This window comes from Mus caroli, unplaced genomic scaffold, assembly GCF_978045245.1.
Source record: "Mus caroli unplaced genomic scaffold, Mus_caroli_1 scaffold_14, whole genome shotgun sequence".
Classification (NCBI taxonomy): domain Eukaryota; kingdom Metazoa; phylum Chordata; class Mammalia; order Rodentia; family Muridae; genus Mus; species Mus caroli.
In genome coordinates this window covers 8,421,790-8,438,562 of record NW_028227269.1, presented here as the reverse complement: position 1 = coordinate 8,438,562, position 16,773 = coordinate 8,421,790, and the positions used below count along the sequence as shown (strand labels likewise).

The 16,773-nt window shown below is 44.7% G+C and overlaps 1 protein-coding gene across 1 annotated transcript; it reads left to right on the top strand.

Annotated features, from left to right (window-relative positions):
* The first annotated feature begins 5,372 nt into the window (after positions 1 to 5,372).
* On the top strand, positions 5,373 to 5,939 carry Msgn1 (mesogenin 1). Its single transcript, XM_021178517.2, has one exon. The coding sequence runs from the start codon at positions 5,373 to 5,375 to the stop codon at positions 5,937 to 5,939; it is 567 nt and encodes a 188-aa protein (XP_021034176.1).
* Positions 5,940 to 16,773: the final 10,834 nt, after the last annotated feature.

Sequence of the window (16,773 nt, the reverse complement as noted above, 5' to 3'; positions counted from 1 at the left end):
AATGATGGCCAAGGAACAGTGTGGCTCACATACACGCAGCACTTGTTTCAGACTGTTGGAGTTAGGCATGGAGTTAGGTTGGAGTTAGTCATTATTGGGGGCAGAAAGTAATTATGTGGGTGCCTGACTTATCCACACATAATTCAGAAATGTGAACAGTCTAACCTGAATATAACAATCTCCCCATATTCTTCAGAGATGTGTTATCTCAGTGGATGCCCAAGACCTCGAATATAGCACCAAATCCTCTATGTTCAAACTCTATAAATGTCTATGTATGTTGTTTTTAAAAAAATTTATTTTTATTTATTTTATGTATATTAGTGTTTTATCTGCATGTACACCTTCGTGCCAAAAGAGGGCATCATTATAGATGGTTGTAAACTGCCATGTGGTTGCTGGGAATTGAACTCAGGACCTCTGGAAGAACTCTTAACTGCTGAGCCATCTCTCCACCAAACCATCCCCCCATATATATTTATGTTAAGTTTTATTATAAATTAGGTGCAGGCCGGGCAGTGGTGGCACATGCCTTTAATAACAGCACTTGGGAGGCAGAGGCAGGTGGATTTCTGAGTTGAAGGCCAGCCTGGTCTACAGAGTGAGGTCCAGGACAGCCAGGGCTATACAGAGAAACTCTGTCTCAGGAAAAAAAAAAAAAAAAAAAGGAAAGAAAAAAATTAGGTGTAGTAAGAGACTAAGAACAATAACTGAAAAAATAGATATTAACCACATACTGTATCAAGTAATATAGAATACTATAATCCAGGGCGAATGTGTTTTCTCTCTTTGATAATATCACATTGTTCTATATCTACACCTTTCTTCTGATAATGGTAGGTGATACAGTGCCTGTGTAATGAAATGACATGAAAGGATGTCACATGTTCTAGGTGGAGTGCATGGTATGGTGTCATAGTTCTTCACACTCCTCTAAATGGTATTTGAAACTAGAGATACGCCCATTTCTGGAACTGTCCTTTGAGTATTTTTGGATCATAGTGAATGATAGGTGACTACTTCCTCAGAGATGAAACTGTGGGTAAGGATGGGGGAACTGTTACATATCTGTTCAGTTCTTACAGTGTCCAGACGCTGATTAATCCCAGGTGTTCCTTCCATGTCAGCTGTGGGAACACTGGCTAGTCTTCATATTTTCCAAGTGCAATTTCAAGCTTGGATGCCAGAGTCAACAGCTGTCCATCTGGCCTCTAGCTTCTCCCAGGAAACAGCAAAACCAGTGGTTACTAGCCAGAACCAAGCTGGCTCTAATTCTGGGAATATCAGACCCCAAGAGTGCTGTGTTGGGCAAAGTACTGAGTAACTGCTCCTGAATGCCTTCTTTACAGAACAGGATTGGTGTTGATAATATTATACATAGACACGATTAATTCCTCACCACCACATTCACTGGATGTGTGGATGGTTATTTTGTTAGACCTCAGCATGCTGCACGGAGCAGAGAAGGTGATTATTCATTTAATCCACATATTTGGTGAAGATAAAAGCAGTTTAACTTACTTTCTGTCCTTTGCACCCAACACGAGCTGAGTAGAAACCCAGATCTAGAGGAACACATTATCAGAATGGCAGGCAGAGAAATGAGACTGAATCAAGTGCTGCTCATTGGAGAACAGCAGAAATCTGAGGTCTGTGCAGGCAGGAACAACTTGGAGCAGGTGAGCTATGAACCAAGCCTTGCTCCTTGCAGTTATTGGCTGTGATTACGTCGCATTGTGACAGGTTGTAAGGTGGAGACACTGTTCCTATAAGCTGCACTTTGTGCTGTTTCTCATAGGACAGATTTTGCATCTGAACCATCTTCCACAAGGATTTTCCATGTAGTGTAGCATGGAAATGTCATTGTATTTGAAATGCATAATTTCCATAGTGACACTATTATTTTTTTTATTAACCTTGGAAATATTAAGGCAGTCTTTGATGATCATAGTCACAGTCACTTACAAATGCTAGGTGAGTAATGGACATTAAATTAAACACCAAAGCTTTCTTCCAGTAACTCACTCTGTGGGAAAGAAGCGGTGTACTTGGTATGAAAGCATGGTGTGTAATCCACATCAGTTCAAAGAGAATAAAACTATGGGTCTTGAAGCCATGCGATTTGCAATCATCTTCTGTTTCCATCTCTGCCACAGCCTTTTGGTGTAGCACCAAATACGGCTGGCCTTGCTGGAGGGCAGACGGAACCACCAACCTGTGTTCCCTAGGTCTTCCTGCTGGTGTGGCACTCTTTGGATTAAGTATATTCACACTCGAATGACAAGCAAGCTTTAGGTCCAGGAAGGAGTTTGACAGAAGCTCTTCATGTAGAAGATAGGCTGGGTCTTAATTCTGTTTTCTAAATCACAACACATTTACCATGAGAGTGTGGGACATTTACTCTAAAGGAGGTGAACCCTGGCTCACCCTTCCTGTATAGCATATTCTCCACTAAGGTCTATAAGGGATCTCATTAGACTGAATGAATTTCTTCTTTAGTACACATGATGGAAGCAAGGGGGCAAGAAAAGGGGCCAGCAATATGTACCTAAAGGCAAGCCCTCCAGTTCTATGGACATCACATTGTGTTTTGCCTTGTTTTCCTCGGTTTGAGCAAACAATGAGCCATGAAGATAAGCCAGATCATCGTGACTATGAACCAGCATGGCTTCTTATTGGAGAGGGGAAGTGTGCATTAAGAAGATGGAAGCCAGGCTATTTCCTTATTCTAATAACATGCTTTGGGAGTCAAAACTGTTAGAGATCCAGATCAGAAGCCGTACTGTCAATGCACTGAGCTGCTCTGATGCCTGGACCAATGGCATGATGGGGACAAGTGGCAACAGTGACAGAAGCCTCTACGACATACCAAAGATTTTTGTATATTTTGTTCCTGACAGGGTCTAATGAATCTTAGGCTGTCTTTAGGTTGAATGTGTAGTTGAGAAGGACTTCAAACATCTAATCCTCCTGTCTCTGCTTCCTGAGTGCTAACATTGCCAAGTGTGTACAACTACACTCAGTTCACTCAGTGCTGAGGGTTCAATCCCAGGCCTTATATGCTAGGCAAGCATTCTACCAACTGAGCTACCTCCCCTGCCCACACGAACCAAAGATTTAGCGGGAATTTTCTTATGTAGAAAATAAAATTTGGGACAGGCATAGTGTCACATGCCTTTAATCTCAACACTGGGAGGCAGAGGCCAGTCTGGTGCATAGAGAGAGTTCCAGGACAGCCAGGGCTACCCAGAGAGACTTTGTCTCAAAAATAAATAAATAAATAAATAAACAGAAAAGAAAAATGAAATTTGTAAAAAGAAGAAGACGAAGAAGAGGAAGAAGGGGGAGGGGGAGGAGGAAGAGGAGAAACACCTTAAAAAAAGGAGTGATTTGCCAAAGGACCTGTGTATGTGTGTGTGTGTGTGGGTGGGTGGGTGGGTGGGGGGAGGTGACATTTTTAGAGCAGAAATAAGCTAACCTGGATATAGAGAAGATAGAAGGCTCAGTGTTGACTGGCCACCTGAGCCACCTTATGTCCTTAAGTCACATCCATGTCACCTTCCTCTCTCACATGAATGACAGAGGAAAACATTATTTTTTATTTTAATGTGCTGGTGTTGCAGTTTGACATTTGCCACTTTCTGCTGAGTGTGCCACTTCCTGTCCAGGGTCTAACTGAGTCTCTTAAGCTCTGGAAGCCTCAGCCTTCCCATGTGTACACTGTTGGAACTCTCAAAGTTATAATACACGGAAAGTTCTCGGAAAAATCCCACTGTACTCTGGGCTTCTTGACCAGAGCTGAAGTGTAAGTGTGTGTGTGTGTGTGTGTGTGTGTGTGTGTGTGTGTGTGTGTGTGTGTAGAGAGAGAGAGAGAGAGAGAGAGAGAGAGAGAGAGGGAAAGAGAGAGAGAGAGGGAAAGAGAGAGAGAGAGAGAGAGAGAGAGAGAGAAAGAGAAAGAGAAAGAGAAAGAGAAAGAGAAAGAGAAAGAGAGAGAGGAAGGAGGAGGAGGAAGAGGAGGAGGAGGAGGAGAAATAGAATCATTTAATATTTCATTAAGCTCTTGCTTGCCCAGGACAGGACATGGCTCAGGGTCCTCCAGCAAACATTAAAGCAAAGAACATTTTTCTCCGTATTACATACTTCAAATGTTTATTTCCTGAGCCTTGCTAATTAAGAAAATACCACAACTGCTCTAATTAGGTCCTTGACATTTCTTTCTAACAATTGCAAAAGGGCTGAAATAACCACGTTAAAGGACAAGCCCATATGAATGAAGCTAAAGCTGACTCCAATGCTAATATTCCTGTGAACAATGAGCTGCATGCAGAATAAGTTCTGTTCCTGGGACAAATGGGGAGACCTGGAACTCCTTTTCCAAAGTGCACGTCTCTGGGAGCATATAGGAAATGAAGCTAACTAGCAAGGCCATCTAATTTAACACATTCGGTGGCATTTGGAGCAGTGCTGGGGGGAACCACTCTCTTGCTTAATTTCACACTTCCTCTATACATTTCAAAAAACCGAGGTGTGACTAGATTGAAGAAAAGACATTCATCAGGCTAAATGGCAGCCAGGTACACTTGTGAGCTCCTGGCTTTAAGGCGTGTTCTGTCTTCTGGCACTGTTTGCTACAGGGACTCCAACTCTGATCGTTTAAAGCAGGAGATATTTCTGCACATTAGGGCTCTGACCTTACTGGGTCTGCTGTTTTGTCCTTCAATGGGTAGAAATTCTTCAAAACCTAGGGCAGCTAACCACAGCGGAGGGCTAGAAAGAAGCGGGCATCCAATATAGTGTCTTCTGTGTGTTAACCTATGCCCACCCCGGGAAATAGGAGCCATTTTTGCCTGCAGTTGACACAGGAGAGAATAAAAGCTCAGGCGACTCACTTCATTTCAACCCCATGCTCCTTCTCCAACATCACTCCCTCTACTCTAAAATACCGGGAGGTGTAGGTGAGGGAGTCCTCATGGCCCAAAGGTCCCCAGGAGTCCCTGCTGCTGCAGATGCCCAGGTTTGTTGTCTTTGGCTCCCCCATTAATGAGTTCCACAGGACAATGCTAAGCCTGGTTATGCAGCCTTAATTGGTTTAGTTACAACAAGATAATTCCTTTTTTCTTCTCTTGGAGGCTGTTCTGTTTAAAGACATTTTAGCTGGAAGATGCTAATTATCAACGAGGAGAAAGTGACACCCGAGGAGTTCATTTTCCATCTAGGTCCTTGGTTCTTCCTTTGAACTCCCTCCACCAGGGGCCCCTTTTCCCACTTTGTCCCGATCCCCCACCATCATAAAAGAAAGCTGGTCTCTGGCCAGGGCAGCAGAACTTTCTTTCACATTTGCCAAGGAGCCCTTGTACTGCTGCCTCCCGGGTATGGACAACCTGGGTGAGACCTTCCTCAGCCTGGAGGATGGCCTGGACTCTTCTGACACCGCTGGTCTGCTGGCCTCCTGGGACTGGAAAAGCAGAGCCAGGCCCTTGGAGCTGGTCCAGGAGTCCCCCACTCAAAGCCTCTCCCCAGTTCCTTCTCTGGAGTCCTACTCTGAGGTCGCACTACCCTGCGGGCACAGTGGGGCCAGCACAGGAGGCAGCGATGGCTATGGCAGTCACGAGGCTGCGGGCTTAGTAGAGCTGGATTACAGCATGTTAGCTTTCCAACCTCCCTATCTACACACTGCTGGTAGTCTCAAAGGCCAGAAAGGCAGCAAAGTCAAGATGTCTGTCCAGCGGAGACGGAAGGCCAGCGAGAGAGAGAAACTCAGGATGCGGACCTTAGCCGATGCCCTCCACACGCTCCGGAATTACCTGCCTCCTGTCTACAGCCAGAGAGGCCAACCACTCACCAAGATCCAGACACTCAAGTACACCATCAAGTACATCGGGGAACTCACAGAGCTCCTCAACGGCGGCGGGAGAGAGCCCAGGCCACAGAGCGTGTGAGTTGTGCCCTCTGGAGAATCCCACAGGTACCAGACCTATGGATAGGCATAGGAGGAGTTCTGAAGACCCTGAACCTGTTGTTTTACAGGACAATTGCGCAGAGTTATCTGTGGACACTTAGTGTGGCCATCTAGTGATCCTAGCGGGACTTCATCTGACCTGTTGGAGCTGCCAGGACATTCACCTGCCAGGCAGGCAGGACACTTCCCGATAGCTTGGTCTCATCGTGTCTCCAGTGATTCAGCTTTTGCAAAGAGACAGATTATTTTGCCCTGTGTCTTTAAAAAAATATTTTTAAGAGGGTCAATATGACTTAAATACACTCTTTTTGATAATGTTAAATACCTCCAATTATGTTTTCCTACCATTTTGGTGTTGGGAATTTTCTTTCTGTTGGATCAAAACTTCTATTTTGTACAGGATCCAATGTGACATTTGGATTCTTATTTAGACAGATTGTGTCAAGTAAGGGGTTAATGCTTTCCCACCCCCCACCCCCACGTCCCTGTGTGTGTGTGTGTGTGTGTGTGTGAACTTGAATGCCTGAAAGCCTTTACTTTTGCTAGGAGTAAAATCATTTCAGTGCAGAGGGAACTTGTATCACAAAAAATAGGAGATAAAAAGCAGGCAGACTGTGCTGGTTTAAGAGACTGAAGATCTTATGACTAAGGGAGAATGGGGGCATAGACTACTGTGTCCTGGGGAATAGGAGAAAGGAAGAAGGGGGGGGGGGGAGGATGGCGGCACCACAGGGTGGCCAGAGGCCAATTTTAGAGAGCAGGAGCTCTTAGTCCCAGGCCTGGTGTGAATGTGATCTTATTACCTATTGCTTAAATAAAGACATTGGCTTAAAACAAAGTCAATTTGAACTCCATAGATAAGTGCAAAGGCCAGGATTAGAACTCAAGGCTTTCGCTGATCTCTCTAAAGAAATTTACATTATCCAAAAAACCTAGCTGCCCTGCCCACTCCCTCCAACCCATATCCTCCTTTTACCCATGGCCCCATTCCAGTGCCTCACATGTCTCTATTTGCAATCACACACTGTCTTCCAGGTGCCTGTCCTGCTGGGTACCTGCAGCAGCCACAGCTTGGTTAATCTGAACACATAGGGCATCATACTGAAGGGGCTTCAATTTAAGTAGGTTCCTTTCTGAGACCTCCTTTTCCTTCTGTGATTATTAACCATTGGACTTTGTCTCAAATGATTCACTACTTTATTGGTGTTTCCTGTCCACCCTCCCTCCCCCTGCCTTTGGCCTTTTCCATCTTTTTAATTCCATAAATTATAAAAGCAGTGACTGTGTTCACAGTCTCATGTTTAATTTCCTCCTACTTCTTTCTTTGATGACAGAAGTATACACAAATAAATATGTGCACATGTATTCTTCGAGGATTGTCTTTAATTCTGTACACTCTGATTCTTACCTAGAGGGGTAAATTTGCATAAATGTGTATTTTTATAAGTACCACTATTATTTTGATCTTACAGATGAGAAAATTGAAGTGTGATTTCCCAGTCCCACAATACTCCCAGCAGAGATTCTGCATAATTTCTTAAACTGAAGCATCTTCGCAATGGTGTTTAAGCTGTTGTGGGTTATTTTATCACAAACCACGTCTGGAAAAATAGAGGCAAAAGGTTTGACCACTGGTAATTTTAAAATTAGCTTTAGAAGTCCTTAGGGAGAGCATTCCTAGGTCAGAATGTGGTCATATTTTACATTTTAATAAATATTATTTCACCACTTTCATAAAAGTTTGTAGTTTATTTATGTTTCCACAAATATCATATGATAAGCTAGTGGTCTTACAGAATCTTTGGCTAGAAACCACCTCAAAAACTGGTAATGGGCAACTCCAGTGACAGCATCATTGTGGTAAGGTTAATTTTTCCACTTGTTAGCTGGAGATGGAGAATCTTTGTTTGGGCTTGTGAGACTATGACTGGCTTGGTTCTTCTATAATGGATCAGTTTATGGCCTTTGCCATAAACTTTTTCTACACGTTGAATTCAGAAAGAACGGAACTTCTCTTGGGGAGTAGTATTTTTATCTATTTATTTATTTTTATCAATTTTTGTTTTTGTTTATTTTTAGTCCTTTTGAAAAGCTTCAAACATAAGCATTGTATCTACATCAGTAGTGTTTTCATAACTGAAAAGTCCTCTGCTTTGTTTCCAGGGCTGGTAGGGTGCCTGGGGCCCGGTGATTAAAATGCTTCCCTATTTATATGACCTTCGTCAGCTTCTTATATATTAATTTTTAGGTTTGTGGCAAAGAAACTAGAAAAGATTGATCTATATCAACCTTTTTTTCTTAAGGGACTGTGGCCTCTGCACATGTTCATGTGAGGTAGTATGTGCACATATGTGTTTGTGTGTGGGCTTGCAGGCATGCTGTGACTTAAGCTAGAGAATGGGGGGGAGGGAAGTAGTAGGGGCTTGCAGAGAACCAGCTGGTCTCAGGACCAACTTAGAGATCAAATACTATTTTCCTTTTTGACTTAAATAAGTGAGAACCAAGTACCCCCTGCTTTTGAGTTTGCAAGTTCAGTATTAAGAATAACTCAATAAATTGGGAAATGTTGGTTGTCCAAGGGTCCAGGTAGTACAAATGAATGACAAGATCCAAGGGCCTGGAGGTAGGATGGCCTCGCTGGCAAAGTGCTTGCCATGCAGATTGGAAGATCCAAGTTTGGATCCCAAGTATCCACATAAAACAATAAACATAAACAAAGGAAAAACTAGTGTGGTGGTTTAAGTCTGTAATTCCAGGGCAGGGAGGTGAAGATAGAAAGATCCTGCAGTTTACCAGCTCAGCAGCCAGGCTGGACAGGTAAGCTTCAGGTTTTGTGAGAGACTCTATCTTAAAAATAAGATATAGAGCTGGGCATTGTGGTACAGGCCTTTAATCCGTGCACGTTGAGGGCAGAAGTTGGTGGATCTCTGTGAATGGGAGGCCAGCCTGGTCTACAGACTGAGATCCAGGACAGCCAGGGCTACAAGAGAAACCCTGTCTCAAAAAATAAAATAAAATAAAATAAAAACAACTAAGAAAAACCAGACAAACACAACGAATGAGATATAGAAGCACTTGAGGAAGACACCCAACATTGGCCTCTCATATCCATACATGCGTGCACAAACACATATGCATACCATGTGTAAACACCACACACATGTACATTTACCCCCATAGAGGGAGAGAATGAGACAGAGAGAGAGGGATGCAAGGCCTCACTGTCAACCTGTTAGTTGGACTTGAGCTTAAGACCTTCTAAGAGAAGAGGCCTCTGAAAAGCCAGGAGAGGTTGGGCTTTCTGGAAGGAAACCTGTGGCCTCAAGCTCCGTTGTCGCTCTCCTCAGACTGCCTACTTGCAGCACAATGCCTTTCTGGAGAGGTAAAGGTCTGGGGACACTTGATCCTGCCCCAGGCCTTCCCTGAGAAGCTAGATCCCTGGTAGGGAGCAGAATTGGAACAGGTCCCCGATCCCTCCAGGGAGTGGCTTAAAGCACTTGGCTCAGGCGAAGCTTCAGGGGTGAGCTATTTTTGGTGATTGGAGAAAGAAAGCACTGCAGGGCTGTGGAAACATTCTCCACGTGTCTGGCTATGGGCCGTATTTCCTTGCTGACTCCTTCATATGATTCCCGTAACAGGCCTCGAGGCAGACACCGAGTTTCCTACTTTGATAGCATGAAATCTGAGGTTTAGGATGGCTAAAGTGATGCACAGCTCCATGGTTAGGTAGCAGCAGAACACTTCACGCCTAGCTCCTGACTCTGCTCTCCAGATCTCAGAGCTCTGTTGTCTTGCTGCCTTCCTTCCCAGCTGTGTGAGCTCTGTTTGGCTCTGGCTTGGCTCAGAAAGCGTTCCCCAGCAAAGGCTCGCTACATCCTTTCGCTTTCCTTCCTTTGGGGCCCTCATCCCTCTCACCACACGAAGAATTTCATCTCCTGCTCTGAATTATTTCTCTTTGAACTTCCACCCCTCTCTTTTATTGTTTCCGCAGAATTTCCTTCACTGGTGCTTAGAGTATTAATCAAAAAAATGAAATCTTCACTTGTGTCCAGTAAAGTGTTCCATACTGAGATCTTCTGCTCTGTTTGGACTTCTGCCACTGGAGCTGAACAGCAGAGGAGCCAGAGCTGGGTGTGAGTGTGTGGGAGGGTGGGGTGGAATGGGATTGTGTGTGTGTGTGGGGGGGGGGGGGCAGCTTGCAAACTGACACATTGGCAGAATTACTATTTTCCTAAAACATTTTAAAGAAAAAAAAAATAAGGGCTGAAGATGCAATTTAATGATAGAATGTTTGCTGGGGTCTATCCTGGGTACTGCAACAAACACACATCCCCAACCACGGAGACAGCAAAAGAAGACATGCGCAAATGTGGCTTGCGCTCCTGCAATCCTACTGCAAGGGCTTTGCATACAAACTCTTAAGTTCCTGGAGGTGGGGATGTGGATCTCTGCTAGGCTTGGGTCTTGATCCCTTTGGGCTCAGCACATGATGGCTTGAAAGCTAGCAAAGTCTGGCTAGCCTGCCCTCTCCTCCCCTCCCCGACCCAATACCTCTGCTGGAAACCTGAGAAGATGCCTGTCCCTGCCAATGCAATGTGGACACTAAACAGCACCTGTGTCCCTACCAGGAAGGACTTGATCTTGATATTTTGGTCCCAGACAGAACCTTGAACTCCAAGGAAGAAGAAAGCACAAAAATTTCATGAGATAGCTAAGATGGAAGCTTGCGGACAATTATTTGCCACCTGGTATGGCAGGAGAACGAGACTGGAAGTCCTTTCTCTCCAGATTTTGGAAGGTGATGTGCTATTTAAATGACCTTCCTAGGACATTATGGTCCAGGGCTTTGGAGGCTCACCCTCACCTCACAAGCCCCCCCCCCCCATTCTCAGGGGTGTTTTCCCATTCTTAATAAGCGGTCTCTATTCTTATTTGTAACCATGTGTCCCTGGTCTAATTCTTTGCCTTGGAACACGAGAACCTGGGCACTGCAGCAGATGCCCCATAACGCAGATCTGTACCTCTAACACTATGGTGTGGAGTCTGGTGACCTTCCCTCCTGTCAATTACTGTCTTCATAGTAACTTTACTGATTTCTGTTTCTTTTCGTCAAGATCTGACACGGGAAGGGATTGGGAACTTTGCACAGGAGGAGTTTTGAAAGCACTGAATGGGTTATTCTGTTCTAGCCCAAGAGAGCAGTGTAGATCCACTCTCTGAAGTGTCAGGTCCACTGACCACAAGATCCTTTACTGGATCTTTCTTTTCATTTCTATGGCTAGCATTAGGAAGCAGTTACCCACAACATAAGCAACCTTGCCAAGAGTCACATAGCCGGTGCAGATCAAGTTCCACCCAGGTCTGCACGACCCACTTACTCAGCGGTCCTAAGTATATGCTGCCAAACTATGCAGTAGTGAACAAACCCGGCATAGACAGATTGTGACATTCACCCTTCCCAAGTGATGCCTTCACTTGGTGAAACTTTGGAGTTGGTGCCCAAACTTATTACAGCATATTTTATCTTGTTACTATTCATGTATGTGTATATGCATATTTTATTTTGTTATTTTTTGTGTATGATTGTGTGTGTGTGTGTGTGTGTGCGCGCGCGCGCGTACACATGGATACACACATTTGTGTTTCTGTGAGGTCATTCTCCACTTTATTCCTTTGAGACAAGCCTTCTCACTGAATTTGGAACTAGGCTGGTGGCCAATTGCATGTGTGTCCTGTTTTCTCATCCCTCAGTACTGGGATTACAGGCATGTGTCCTGGCTAGTTTTATGTCTACTTAAGGTAGAGTTAAGTGAAAGGAAGGAACAACAATTGAGAAAATGTCTCCATAAGATCTGGCTGTAGGGCATTTTCTTAACTAGATGGAGGGCAGCCTGACTCATTGTGGGTGGTGCCATCCCTGGGCTGGTGATTCTGGGTTTTATAAGAAAGGCTGCACAAACCATGGTGAGCAACTCAGTAAGCAGCATCCACCCCAGCCTGTCTAAGTGAGACATTCTGTATAGCCTAAACTGACCCCAAAAGCACCCTCAGAATGTGTTCCACGGTGTACTAGTTTAAAGTGGATTTTGCATCCTTTCTGAATTTTTATATTGGTTGATTTATTGGTCTTTTTGAGACAGGGTTTCTCTGTATAGCCTTGGCAGTTCTGGAACTTGCCCTGTAGACCAGGCTGGCCTCAAACTCAGAGATCCAACTGCCTCTGTCTCCTTGCTGAAATTAAAGGTGTGCTCCACCACCGCCTGTCTCTGAATTTTTAATCTAATTGTACTGGCTATTTTTGTGTCAACTTGACACAGCTGGAGTTATCACAGAGAAAGGAGCTTCAGTTGAGGAAATGCCTCCATGAGATCCAACTGTAAGGCATTTTCTCAATTAGTGATCAAGGGGGAAAGGCCCCTTGTGGGTGGGACCATCTCTGGGCTGGTAGTCTTGGGTTCTATAAGAGAGTAGGCTGAGCAAGCCAGGGGAGGCAAGCCAGTAAAGAACATCCCTCCATGGCCTCTGCATCAGCTCCTGCTCCCTGACCTGTTTGAGTTCCAGTCCTGACTTCCTTTGGTGATGAACAGCAGCATGGAAGTGTAAGCCGAATGAACCCTTTCCTCCCCAACTTGCTTCTTGGTCATGATGTTTGTGCAGGAATAGAAACCCTGACTAAGACACTAATTGACACACATAAATAAGTCAATTGCTACTATTTGTAAGGACTTAGATGTGGGGGAATTCCAAACTCTTGAATAGAATTTATTCTTTTTCATAATGAAAAAATTTACACTCTAAAGACTCCACCTTTGCTATATGCCAGATCACTTTCTAGCACAAAGAGCAAACATGAGAGCAGATGAAGCTTCCAGGATACCAGCAGGTACCAAAGGGCCTGTGTTTGGAGGGAGGGCTCAGAATCCAGTCACAGACTGTTGGATGTCAAGCATGAGCTGGGGGACCAGGAAAGAGAAAAGGGGAGAAGGAATCAGATGCCAGCCTCATCCCTGCCACTGGGCCCAGCATTGTGCTTGATAAAGGGCATGCAGAGAGGGGTGCTTACAACTGCCAGAGAGAGACAGGACAAGACACTACAGGGCCAGTATTCTTTGCAGGACACAGGGAAGGCTACACAAAGCAAGAGGCTCTTGAGGTTGTGTCTGGGTGTCTGATGGAACCACAAGCATCCTCAGCTGGGGAGTCCATCTCCAGTGCTTAAAGGGAGGAATCACTTGAGAGGAATCACCTGGGTTGGTTTGGCTGAAGCAATGAGTGAGATTGAAGGGGTAGAGAACAGAAAAAGCACGAGCAAGCAAGAATGGACCGGGTGAGGCCTGAGCAACATCGAGCTGTGGGGCAGCCAACCCTTGGCCTGCGCAAAGCCCCACCCACTGGTTAACTCAAGTAGTTATTAACTGATGCTCTACCAAAGCACTTGGCAAAAGACACAGCAACACATGCGTCGTGAGCGTTGACATTGTGGTCCACGTGGTGTAATCGCGAGGAACTGTTTTTGTAGTCTCACTTCTTGCAGTCTTTACACTTATCCTTCCTCTTCTGTGCCGCACCTGGGGCTTGGGCTATTTCTACAACAAAACACTGGAGACTGGGTAATGGGTAAATGATAGTTTACTTCTCCCAGTTCTGGATGCTAAGAAAGCCAAGATCGAGGCACCAGCATTCAAGAAGCTGCTGAAGGCCCTATTTGTCTCTTTACATTGTACAAGGGAAAGGATAAGAAGGAGAGAAAGCTGAACGAAGTCTCTCCTGCCAAGTACTAACCCCACACACTAGGGCAGAGTCCTTTTGGCTTAGTCTTCTTCTAACATACTTATCTTTTATACTACTGCATTGAAGATTAGGCTTCTACCTATACATTCGTTTGTTTGTTATTTATGAAACAGGGTCTCATTGTGTAGCTTTGGCTGTCCTCAAACTCACAGATATCCACCTGCCTCTGCCTGCCAAGTGCTGGCATCAAAGGCACGTGCCATACCTGGCCTAAGTTTATACCTACACATTTTTGGGATACATTCATAATTTGCCCAGCACTGAATGTCTTCAAGAGAGGAGCTAAGCACACAGAGCTGGAATCTTTGTTGGTTAGCATGGTATACATACGCATGCAAGGTTTATCCTAACATTTACTATGAGCAGCAGTGCCATGGTGTCAGATCTTCTTCCTTTCCTTAAACTGTCCACATAACACAGATTATCAGCTACATATAGAGTTAGCTCCACACGAGGTTACTGAGCGACAAAAGGGCAGGAATGATCAAGATGATGTAAGTTTAAATTGCAAGTTGTATCATGTGTTGCTGTTGTTGTTTTTAAAGATTTATTTATTATTTTATGTAAGTACACTGTAGCTGTCTTCAGACACACCAGAGGGCATCAGATGTCATTACAGATGATTGTAAGCCACCATGTGGTTGCTGGGATTTGAACTCAGGACTTTCAGAAGAGCAGTCAGTGCTCTTAACCACTGAGCCATCTCTCCAGCCCCGTGTTTTTTTTTTTTTTTTTTTAATCTATGTGATCTCATTCAGTCCTTACAAACACAGTAAGGACTGTGTTTATATAAACACAGCGGGTTACTGTGAGGCAAAGTGCAGCTCTCTTCTCAAGAAGTCTAGATCCAAGTGAGTTCCAGGACAGACAGGGCTACACAGAGAAACCCTGTCTCAAGAACAAAACAACAATAAAATGTTTAAGTCCAGCTATGGAGTGTGGAGTTAGAGACATCTAGTAATAATACAGGCCTAAAACAGAGCTGTACAAAAATTTTAAAAAGCATCTAAAACCCAATGAGCATCAAGGCTGGGCTCTGGTTAGCATGCATGTGCCTCCCCAAATGCATCTGTAATAAGTTAAGGGCTGGGGCTTGTGAGAGGTCATTAAGTTATGAAGGTACAACTCTCATGGATATGTTAAGGACCACACACAGAAGGGACACAACAACATTTCTCCTCTCCTGCCCCTTCCACCATATGAAGACACTGTTCACTCTGAAGGATGAGGTAATCTTTTTTTCTCATTTCTTTTTTCCTGAGGAGGGGGCTGTTTTGTTTTTTGTTTTCTTTGTGACAGTCTTCTCTGTAGCCCTGGCTGTCCTGGAATTCCATATGAAGACCAGGCTGTTCTCGAACTCACAGGGGATCCTCCTGCCTCTGCCTCCCAAGTCCTGAAAGAAGCAGTGAAGATCACCACACTCAGCCTGAAGAGGTAGCTTTCAAAGCGCCATCTTAGAGGCAGAGATGGTCTTTCACCAACAACTTGTCCTGCTGTGATGGAATCTTGAATGGCGGGCCTCTACAATTATGAGCAACAATTTATGCCGTTTACAAATTGCTCAGTCTGGTATTTTTACAGCAGCTGGAACAGACTAAGACAGAAGGAGACAGTTTTGTTCCATGGGTCACCTGCTTTCTGAATGAACAGTCCTTGAATCTAGAGCGGTAGGTGCCACCCTGCTGGGGTAGGGGGTGGGAGGTTAGGGGGTTGGGGAGAGGAGCAATCGGGTGAGATACTGAGGACAAAGGAGCAGCTTCTGGAGTCAGCAGGAGGCCTGCTGTGGCAGGCGCTCGAACTGGGGCTGAAGTCAGGGCTGAGATTCAAGCTCAGGGAGTCACACTCATTTCTGAGATTTAGTGAAGATGACACGTTTATTAACTGAACACAAATTCATAAACTGATACCCCGAAATCCTCAGGAGAAATAGAGTCCCCAGACTCAGGGCACTGATCAACTAGTGTCAAGGAATTCTATTCTGTAATTGAAGAGTGTCTCCCTGAGAGTGAGTCAGGCAGAAGCTCGTACTGGAGGGACAGCTTTGGGCTCAGAAACACAGTAATGGTTTTGGGTGCCAAAATGAGAGGGCTGGGACTTAAGGAGCGGTTGCAGTCACACAGAGAACATTTCTTTGTGATACCAGGGGGAATGGAGCTCCTTAGTCTCATTAATAAAATAGCTTAAGATTATTATACATGTGGGAGCACAAGGACAATTTTATTAGGGTTTAAAGAAAACCCATGGTGGGCGAGCTGAAATGTTAGCTGTCACTCAGACAAGAAGAGTGGAAGAGAGAAGGGACAACCCATGCCATTTTAACAAGCAGCCACAGGGCAGGCAGGGAGGGAGGGAGGCTTTAGAGAAAGATTAAGGAAGCCCAAACAGTGTGTGTGTGTGTGTGTGTGTGTGTGTGTGTGTGTGTGTGTGTGTGAAAAGTATGCTTAGAAAAGACATAGAAGAACCGGAAAAGCTCTGCTTTTCTGAATAATTTACAAAAGTAGACAGACTTTTTGTTGATTACAGCCAGTTATCTTCTGCACTAGGGGAAGGGATTCTAGGCAGGAAAAGTACACTATCTCATTAAAGAATGAATTATCTGGCCTATCTATTTGTCATGGCTTAAAGTGAACCACCCCAGGAAGCCTGGGGTGGATGCTTAGGTATCAATTGAACCAGTTCCACTGGGGTGTGATGTCTTCCTCAAGCCTGAGAGTCTGTTCTTCTGACCTGAAGTTTAGTTTTTTGTTTTGTTTTGTTTTGGGTTTTGTTTGTTTGCTTTTTTGGCTTTTGGTTTTCCTACTCCAATGCTAGCACCAGAGAACAAGGTGAGAAAGCCTGAGGAATGGTCAGCCCAGAAGGGTGCACTCGGTTTTGAGTGCTTTGGGGAAGCCAGTACAAAAGCTGCAGTAATTCTGTGTGCTCTGCGATGTTCACTCCAGGGCCCAGCAGCCACTTTCCTTTGGGGATGTGGCCATAAGTGGCCCATTCTCCAGTGGGTGGCTATGTAGGTGCGTGCGCATGTG

What these genes read in the sequence shown, in the direction of transcription:
- Msgn1 (XM_021178517.2), top strand. Translation starts at nt 5,373, where the DNA reads ATGGACAACCTGGGTGAGACCTTCCTCAGCCTGGAGGATGGCCTGGAC.